At 44.0% G+C, this 9809-nt stretch overlaps 1 protein-coding gene across 1 annotated transcript; it reads right to left on the reverse strand.

The window, feature by feature from the left end:
• Positions 1-2277: 2277 nt before the first annotated feature.
• Positions 2278-9092, reverse strand: LOC146174223 (uncharacterized). Its single transcript, XM_084583654.1, has 4 exons — positions 8914-9092; positions 6502-7004; positions 4784-5031; positions 2278-3148 (listed from the first exon to the last, which is right to left on the reverse strand). Exons 2-4 carry the CDS (start codon positions 6981-6983, stop codon positions 2697-2699), a joined length of 1182 nt encoding a protein of 393 aa, XP_084439780.1. The 5' UTR covers positions 6984-7004; positions 8914-9092; the 3' UTR covers positions 2278-2696.
• Between the last annotated feature and the right edge of the window lie 717 nt (positions 9093-9809).

Below are 9809 nucleotides of genomic sequence, written 5' to 3' on the forward strand. Positions count from 1 at the left end.
AAAAATATTTTGGAGAGGGTGGGAATAGAACCAGGAACCTTCAGCCGGCGAGACGTGTACCTTACCCGTGGGCCAGCAAGGCTTTTTTTAAACATATATTTATAAGAATAATATAGTTCGGTTCATGAAAGCGCCACAAAAGACCAGTCATGATTAGAGTTTCAAGGTACTAGACGGGAAGTATGCGGAGCTTTTCACCGAAACAGAGCGCCACTCCGGTTCATAATCTGTCCGTACACTTTTCTGAGCTGAACAATCATTTGGCAGAAAGCAAATCGTGTCGAAGCAACTGATTCACAGTGCCGGTTCTTCATTCGAGTTTTCCGTAAGCTTGGCGAGCCAAATAAAGAAAGCACTCTGGCGCGCCTGGCTTTCCTCTTTCATGGAACAGCAGCTAGCATCGAGGCCGGGATTAGATCCCGAATTCTTGGGCACAGTATTCGAGCGCCCTAACCACTGCACCACCACGGCGGAGCCAGTTCTAAATTGTTTTATAAGGAAGGGAAGACGAAGCGTCTATCAAGGTCATTTGTAGGTCCAACTGAGGCTTATGCTTTGACTGTACTACCCAGAGCAGTGAAGAAATTGCCTGAACACTCAAGCTTCTTCTTAAGATTAAAGAAGAAATAGCGCCTATATTATTGCTTTTTCATTCCGCGAATACTTTTATATATTTTCAAAGTTGCTTATAAAGAAAGGAAGGAGCAGTTTCTGTCACTTTTCAGTGGACATGTACACTTGACTGCCGTACTTACGATGTCTGTTCGAATCCATACCTCACACTGAATTCCAACTGGACTAACAGATGGATACTAAACAGGAACCGAAATCATATCACTCCACCCTGGAAGAAAGGCTGCGTCAATGCTTTGGTATGAATTCACTACCGATTTATTTATGACACAAACTTTATAACTTAGGGGTCACTGTGGCGGCGGCGCGGTTTTGAGCCAACAAGCAGATGTAGAATTCCTGCGCCATCTCGCCTTTGTGGGCGCGTGCGGAGACATTGCCACCTCGACAGATTGTGAAGACACTGTACATAGTTCTGCTCATCGCTCGATCCTGGCAAGTCGCGGCCGTATAGTTGGCTCTTTGTAAAGCTTGCCTTCACCCCCGCAAGGGAGGTATCCTTCCCGTCCCCACGCCATTTACCAGTGACCCACGGAAGAAGAAATAGCTGAAGGTCACTTCGAAATGATTGTGGGTATAAAACTGATGCCATCACCAACTTTGCAGTTTCTGAACCACTTCACCAAACAACCCATATCGCTTATGCTATTCTCCATGTGTAAAATAGATATCGCTCTTACTTCATGTAGGCATTGATGTGCACCTGGTGCTGAAGGGATATTTTACTCTGTCCTATCCTATCTGGGTGCGGATTGTCTAAATTAGTTGCGCAAATATTTTAATGACGCATAAGTACCCGGTATTGTTCTAGAGCACTGGAAGGTCAGCCTCGTGGTTAGTCATTTGAACCCTTTCAGAAATCTTGAAACTCGCCTCAACGTTAGCAAGTTTCCCTAGCAAGCTTTGTTGGATAGGTTTGTGTTAATGGTGCTGGCGAAACTTCAATTACATTTAGAAAGCAACGACCTTGAGCAACCGCACCAGACACCTCTTATACTTTTACAATCTTTTTGAATGCTTTGACGGTGACGTGCAGAACCCAATCAGACGCTTCACATATCCGACTTCAATGGCAAGTCCTCCGCGCACTAATGAATGCTTGTTTCACGGGCAATGTTTAATTTTGGTCTACACACAAGAGTACTTACATTTAGTAAGACTGACGGACTCCTCGCAGTGTTGCATTTCTGGCATTCCAGGGACTGTATAGAATATGTACTAGTCATATACCTCGCACATGCGCCCGAATGGTTAACGCAATCTTCTTTATTGAAGTGTTTCAACACCAGGCCGCTTTCGGTGTACTCACTCGTAGGATCTTGACCACAGACTTCGTAAGCTCTGTGCGCAATGCATCCATGTTCTCGCTTTTTGAGTGGCACGGATCTCAATTTTACTCACTACTGTGGTGCTAACTAATGTGCATGTATATATCATTGTGCCGCTTCACACCCTATCCTCACCCATTCAAAACTGCAGTATTTTTTCTCTTCCCCATCCCAATAGCATAGGTGAAGGTCAAATCTTCTACGCTAATCTCTGTCTTTCCTAATTATAAATTCATACGTGTATATAATGCTGTGGCGGAAAAGTGAGGCGCCACATTCAACAAATATGCAACAAACAAAAGACACTGACAGGCACTTATACGCCAAAATCATTTATCTCGACGAGACAGCATAATATGCGTACAAAGCACGAAGGTTTGGTTAACGGTCTCAAGAAAAAAGGCGACTGCATTAAAAACATATATGCAGCCGCGAAGAGTTCTTTCTGCGCAGCAGCTAAGAGAGACAATTGTAGCTTCAGGTCGTTCATACTAGGAAAACCCGGAAGTTGCACCTATAAAGTATTGGAGTGAAATTTGTGAGAGCCTGACGAAATACCTCCGTTAGCAGAACAGGCATTGGACGTTATTGAGAGCATTAAAACATAGCCAAGCTTTAATCCTTCAGATTCCTACTCTAAGCGGGATGGTTGTTCCCAATCGTAGACATATTGCATGCAGTAAGGAGGATTTCCCAAGGCGAGAATTTCGCAGCGTGTACCTGGAACACAGCTGCTCATTCAAATTCAACTGACACAATGAGAGAGTCATCGCGGATTAGTTCTTTCTTCTCGATGTACTTCCAGCTGAGTTTATCCGAATATATTCCTTTTTGCGGCATGCCATCTTGTGGCCTCCGCAGGCACGCAGCGTTCTTCTCAGGACAAATCCTGAAAGGTACCTCGACGTCCCTGCCTTTTTTGGTCGGGTGCAGGATGTTGATGGAGACCTGCTTGGCGAATGGCCACTCTGCGAAATCATCATTGTCGCCGGAACACAGCGTGAACAGGAACCACACGTTAGACAACTTTCCCCAGATTTTCTCGAACTTGCAGGCCAGCGTGAATGTGTAGTTGGCCAGCGTAGAAGGCCCATCTATCGGTAGAAGCAGGTTGTCCTGACTCTTGCGCATGCCGTTGATACCCCGGAACATGAAGACCTTCTTGTCACCTAAGGTCTTTGTAGAACCTGCGAAAGCGAAATGTCATCGCCCGGTTTATAAATCAACTGATGCTCGTGACTCGAAAGTTGAGCGCAATTATTCGCAATTAGTCGCAACTGAGCGCAATTATTCGGGCTTAAGTCGGAAGCAGGCAAGCGAACCCATGTAGCTTCACAAGAGGCAGCTGCCAACCCAAATACTGAGCAGTTAAGGCACCATGACGATAGTCTTCTTTTGTGTCTTTGATTATGATTAGTCTAGGCAGGATCTGAACAGAAGTCAGATTTGCTGTCTGCTTTACTTTCCAGTTTTCTGGATAAGAACGAACGAAAAGCAGATGTCAAAAGAAAGGGGCTGGCAAGAATACAGCGCTATCTGAACGCCGTTGATTACACGTGACATCTATTCGTTTTGAACATTCTGCTTCCTTCTACACACTAAATAACCTCCTTGCTCAGGCTATATTTCCAACCCTAATATTTCATGGCAGCTGAAATCCAAATTCTTCGTAGATTGTCAAGCCAAAGTTGGTTTGTAGTTGTTAATGGCGGCTTTACTGTGCTTTTATGCAGGAGGAAATGGTTTGCAATGCGCACGGTATGCACAGGCCTACTCATGTTTACAGGCGCACAAGGGCACTTTGTGGCAACGTTATTCGTATTAGAAGAACCGTTTTGATAGAATTGAATAAATAAAACTATGAAAACACTTTTACGGCCCAGTGAAGACAGAATTTCCGGCCTGCCAGGTTAACGAGTTCACTCTAAGACTTCCAGTAAAGCGCAGATTCTAAGGCAATTGCTGCAGCAGTAATTTGTCGTCATCCCCTGCAGGGCAGTACGTAGACGATGATTAAACATGCGTATGCGCTGCAGACGGTAGGCAGAAACGATAAACTGAAGTGGTACATGATAACACCTGAGAAAAGCTTTTCGATAATTTAGAATTCCATGGTTTCATCATCATTCTTGATTTATTATACCCTTAAAGCAGTGGGTTGGGTATTATATAACAAAGGGAGGGAGTAGCACAAAGATAACAAACATTGACCGCCTAAACAGAAACAAAAACGTCAGAACGCTCAAGTACAAGCTCTTCAACTGATGAAGGCACTGTGATGAAAAGAAGAAGCAATAACTTATGATGAGAGATGACATGAAAGGCGTTCTTTGAAACTACCAGAGTCGCGTTCATTTACGATAAATTCAAGCTAGTTCTGTTCTTGAATAGTAGCTGGTTAAAAAGATTTGTCAAAGGCGTTCGTAGATTCATATAAGCATTAGATCATCATGGAGGTCAACAGACGAAATGACGTGAGCACTGGTGAAACTAGTAAAAGAGCCACAAATGTAAGGGAATTTATGGTAAAGAATATGAAACATGCATATACGAGAAATGTTGCGTCTTAGGGCTAATGGGCTGATACAGAGGGCCATTTGAATACTTACAGCTGATGCTGAAGCGAAAATCATAATCGGAAGATATAAAACAAACGGCGTAATTCCGAATGGGTTCACTTTCGTTTCTTAAGTACCCGGCACCACTTGTATTTTCCGAGAAAATAAATCCGAGAAAATAAAAAGATGGTCGATCTCTATTGCTTACCGTGTCACGCGTTGACATCGCGTACTACAAATTGCATGAGGAGCAAGGTTACTCACCCGTTTCCGAGTTGCGTCTACTGCCGCGCTGTGACGCCACAGGCGAACTGCCCTGCGGATCCAGCACTTCGAGAATGTCGGCCACCGAGCTCGCTTTTCTCTGAAGCGAACTGAGCTTCATATCGTCCCTTGGAGCTCCTTCCGAAGCATGTTTTAGACCGTGATGGATCTCCCTCGTTGTTGTGGCGAGGCGGCCAGCGTTGGCAACATCGACGGCCAGCTTGCCGCTCAGCGAACCATTGATGGAACTGCGAATCGTTTGATAAAAAGGCAGAAAAACGACTGGCAACAGTTAGTCTTTCTGTACTGAGAGAAAAGAGTACTTAGAACAATGCCGTGCAATTCACTGACAAGTTCGCACTGCATGTCCGAATAAAGCGGAGCTGTTAGCGCGATTCATGCTTCTGGGACTCGATCTGCCCTTTAGCGAGATAGGTTTTGTTTCTTTAACTTTATGAAAAAGTATAACAAAACATTCCTGTGGAAACCCTCCTCCCATAGCATGCATTTTAGTGAGCGTTTGAATTTATTAAACCGCTTCCCGCAAAATGCGCGAAATTTTATATTTTTATTTGGCGAGGTGGTGCACTGGGGGGAGGGCGGGGGGGGGGGGGGGGCTGTAGACACGTTGTCTTGACGCCAAATTTAGTGTACAGGGATGCACTTGTACAAGCGATGCCCGTGTACAATATGTAGTACAAGTGAAGCTCCTGACCTGCCATTCGGCTGTGGTTTCACGGAGCAACGGTCTGAACCTACTCAAGCCTGCAAAACGTTCACACATCTCATAGAACATGACTTGTTTTGCAAGAAAGCTTCAGGTACCACCTGTTGGCGCGCATAAAAATAAATACGTTCAAACATACCAGGTTCTCGGCAACTTAGAAAGCGCCATCTCGAAGAGGTCCTTGTGTATCTACTCACCACAGGGTTCGCAAGCTGATGTTCACGGTATAGCTTAGCGTAGGTACTGTACGAGAGAATCTCGCCAGCAGGTGTCACCTTGTTGGTTTGTTTTGAGGACAGTACAGCAGTAAAGCAATATAGATGGTGCCTCGGTACAAACATTTCGGCTATTTGTTTTTGAAGATAATCTAGCTCCCTATAATTCGTGTTTTCTTTTTGATACAAGAAAGAAAACGTTAACTAATTATATTTTAAGCTTTACTTGTTAATTAATCTGAGAACGAAAAAATACTCTGTACACCTGACTATGCGGCTCTAAACCTCTTTCAGTTGATTTTGCTGTGGTAGTACATCCCGTATAATTAAAAAAAAGGTACATTTAGCTTGAATTCCTGATATATCAGTTCTTTATCGACGATATCGCCAAATGCGATTGGCTTGCATTCACGACTGTGGTTTCGGACTTTGGCACAACCATGTGGGTGCACGAAATGTGGATGGCAACCCGCTTGTGTTGTGCATTACTTTCTAATTCTCTATCCTTATGCTACCAATGTGTCGCTCTAAAAATTGCGCCTCAAAACCAATATCATAACCCATGCTGTTCTCCTCACCCACTCTCCTTTTTCCGTGGCTTCCACTGTATAGAACCCTCCTCCTATATTTCAATGCTCGCATGTAGCGGATGTTCGTTTACTAACGGTTCTTTAACATTCAGTTATGCGTCCAGTATTATGATAGTGGCAAGGTGCAACGCACGTATGCTTACACCTTGCGAATTTACTGTTACCAAATGTACGACATTCTCTCACCGTGACTTCTCGTCGCCATTACATGCAAGGTAGTGCTCGACCATCTCCTTACGGAGCACGCTTCCCCGGCACTTGGAGCAGCGCACCGTCCCGTAGACGCAGTGAGCCAGGAAGTGCTCCTCCAGTGAGGCGAGCTTTCCAACGAACGTGCAGCCAGCGGCGCCGTTCCCAGCTTCATTAATGCAGTGAACGTGACGCTCGCCCAGCTCTCGCCGTGTGAACGGCATCTCCTGGACGTCCTCGGAGATGAAGCTAGCGCCATCTATCGGACACTGGAGGCCTCTATCAGTCGCCTGGTCCTTGCACGACTCGCAAAGAACGTGTGTGCAGGGGAGCAGCTTCCCTAGCGAGGAGACAACTCCACACAGGCCGCACACTCGAATCTTAGGCAATGGCTCGACGAACCGCAAGCTGCGCCATTCGAGGAACTCGCCGAATCCAGTGAGCGTGTACCGGCAGTCTGTGTCCACGAAAGGTGCCATATCCGTGGAGGTGACCGAGGTCTGTAATGGCGGATCAAAATCAAGCTATTGCCAAGAATATGTCAAGGAGAGGAGCTTTGCCAATATTAACAACACGCCGTACCTAACCGCGAAGTCTGAAGCGTGCATTGCGTTTCAGAATAGCCAGGGCTGTGCAGATTGCGTCAACTGTTTGAAAGAGGTGTTTGTGCACACTGTGCTTCATATCAACCGGATATTTCAGGAATGACGCTTCGAACATCCAAGCCACTTGCGTACATTGCCCTGTCAAAAGCTAATTTTTCCTGAACACCGCATTCTCGTTCATCAAAGGGAAGTTCAAGATGCATGGATGCAAAATTGAGCATTAGTCACAATCTATTCAGAAAATTTGGTAGCAGTTAGCTTCATCCGCAATCTATGAAATCCTTATGAATTCTGGCCCCATCTGGGTAAACATGCAAGATTATTATTTAGGTGCTTGCAAAGCAAGCACTTAAATGTCCACAAAGGTGGACCCACAGTGACAAGCGCAAGGAACGCAGGGGGCAAGGTATCTTAACTCAATGAGCTATGCTCGCGAAATTTATATTTGCCATTATTCCCCACTTCCTTAGCTTGTTACACCACATTTTCAGCGTTACTAATGATGCCAACCGCAAGCTTGGTTTCTTTCACCGTAACTTGCGAGAAAGAAAGAAAGAAAGAAAGAAAGAAAGAAAGAAGGAAAGGAAGAAAGAAAGAAAGAAAGAAAGAAAGAAAGAAAGAAAGAAAGAAAGAAAGAAAGAAAGAAAGAAAGAAAGAAAGAAAGAAAGAAAGAAAGAAAGAAACCTGCAGATGCTTTGGTGTGACAAGGATAGGTTAAATGGTGTGAGAGGCAAGTACACTTCGAACACTGCCTCTCATGTGAGCTCGGTGCTCTGAACCTCAACAGAAATGAATTTCGCTTAGCGGTCCGGATGAAAATTTGCAGATAAATTTCCGCTTTAGGGAAAATTGCTTTCATTCAAAGAAGGAGCATAAAAGAATTAATTCTAATCGTTGTTAAATGGGCGTTTTTGTTTTGCATCGTGAGAGATGTAAAATTATTTCTACTTTCCTTAACCACAAGCGTTGCTCTGAGAAGCCAGCTAGCGGCTGGTGACATGGCACTATGAAACGTTTTGGGTCTTCGGTATATCACGTTAGTAACTTTGTCATGCCCTCATAAATATCTTGCGACAAAACATTTCAAAGAGAAAAAGCTGCCCGCTCGCATTTCTGTATTTGTAGAAGACATATTAAACAAGTTATTTGTTGATGGGCCAAAGAACAAACCTCCGATAAAACTCGCAGCCCGCGGCTGCGACTTCTGATAGACGCTTGAGAAGTTTTAATTGATATCCTTTAAAGATCAAAATCAACAATATTAAACAAAACATCACAACCAAAAACAAACAGTCTTTAGCATTATCTGCTACACCAAAAAAGGCATGCGAACAAGCAATACTTTAAGATGTGTTTTCGAACTGTTTCTTTGTATAATTTTGCCTCGAATGTCGCGGTGACAAAGGCGCTAAATGAGGTATGTACCTCTTGAAACAAGAACTGTAAACGACACATTGCTTCATAGATAGCTACGGACCAATAGCAAAACAGTATTTTAAATGTGAACCACTCTCTGAGCTTACAAGCTTCATACTAAGCGGTACCTGAAGCATATGGGTTTAGCTTTTAATATACAAGTAAGCCTCGTAACATTGCGCTGGTTCCCGTAGTGCTTCATCGGACCACCTACCCAACAGTTCACGTAACACGTTCTCAGCTTCGCTTGAATTTCAGTTTTACAAGCTGGCCACATTTTTGATAAACACTATAGTGATTGTTTTGCGTTCACTAATTTTATTTCTACCACCAAAATATGAAGATCAGATTACTATAATGATAACCATAACTCAACACTGATACTCACGTAGGGTCCTTGGAAATGATACGCTGCAAAGTGAGGGACACAACTATCAGTTGCCGATTGTGAGCCTCGCGAATGCCGATGCACTCAGCACTCTTTGGCGATCTCTAATAGAGCAATCTCTCCTCCGTTTCTTCAGAAGTCTGCCAGTTCTTAAGTGCATAGATAACTGTTGAGAGCAGAGCTGTGGCAGGCTTGGATAAATGGAATGGCATGAAGATTATATAGAATTGCTTATCTCAAAATACCTTGCGCGCGATACGTTATTGGCGCTCCTGCTTCACTGCCAAGCTCCAATCACACGCTTCAGAGGGACGAGGAAAATACAGAAATGAGTGTAGCCGATCCGGACTCTGAAGGTTTCCAGGAAAAGGAGAAGGAGTAAGAAGCTAAGGAGGAAATGCAGGGAGGTTAACCCATAAAAGAAACCGGTTTGCAACCCTGAACTGGGGGAAAGGGGTGAGTGAATATAAACGTTGTGGGATAGGAATGGGTGAAGTTAGTACAGTCACATCACATTACGTCAGACATATCACGTAACATAACATAAAGTAACGTAACGTAACATAACGTAACGTAACATAACAAAAAAGAAGTCAGTTAAAGTGGCAGCATTAGATACTGCATGATACCTAAGGTATAATAGGTAGACGAAAGTAAACAATGGTGGGATTCCTGCCTCAAATGTATTGCGACAAAAGAAGCACACACGCACCTTGAGCGCGTGTGTTTGGCTTTATGTAAGTTTATTTTATTATGGCAGAGATACATTTCATTTGTTGTCAACTGCATTTCGACAGGTTAATAGTCGACATAAGAAGTGTTCAGAAGTACTAAGTGCGACGTTCTAGGCAAGCTTTAGAAAACGTACCAAAGTCTCTGATCGGACTTACTGACGA

This window comes from Amblyomma maculatum, chromosome 11, assembly GCF_055883805.1.
Source record: "Amblyomma maculatum isolate TAMU_Amacu chromosome 11, ASM5588380v1, whole genome shotgun sequence".
Taxonomy (NCBI): domain Eukaryota; kingdom Metazoa; phylum Arthropoda; class Arachnida; order Ixodida; family Ixodidae; genus Amblyomma; species Amblyomma maculatum.

What these genes read in the sequence shown, in the direction of transcription:
- LOC146174223 (XM_084583654.1), bottom strand. Translation starts at nt 6,983, where the DNA reads ATGGCACCTTTCGTGGACACAGACTGCCGGTACACGCTCACTGGATTC. An exon ending in AATGGCGACGAGAAGTCACG is followed by an intron (nt 5,032 to 6,501) that starts GTGAGAGAATGT and finishes AACGATTCGCAG; the next exon opens with TTCCATCAATGGTTCGCTGA. An exon ending in TAGACGCAACTCGGAAACGG is followed by an intron (nt 3,149 to 4,783) that starts GTGAGTAACCTT and finishes TCGCTTTCGCAG; the next exon opens with GTTCTACAAAGACCTTAGGT.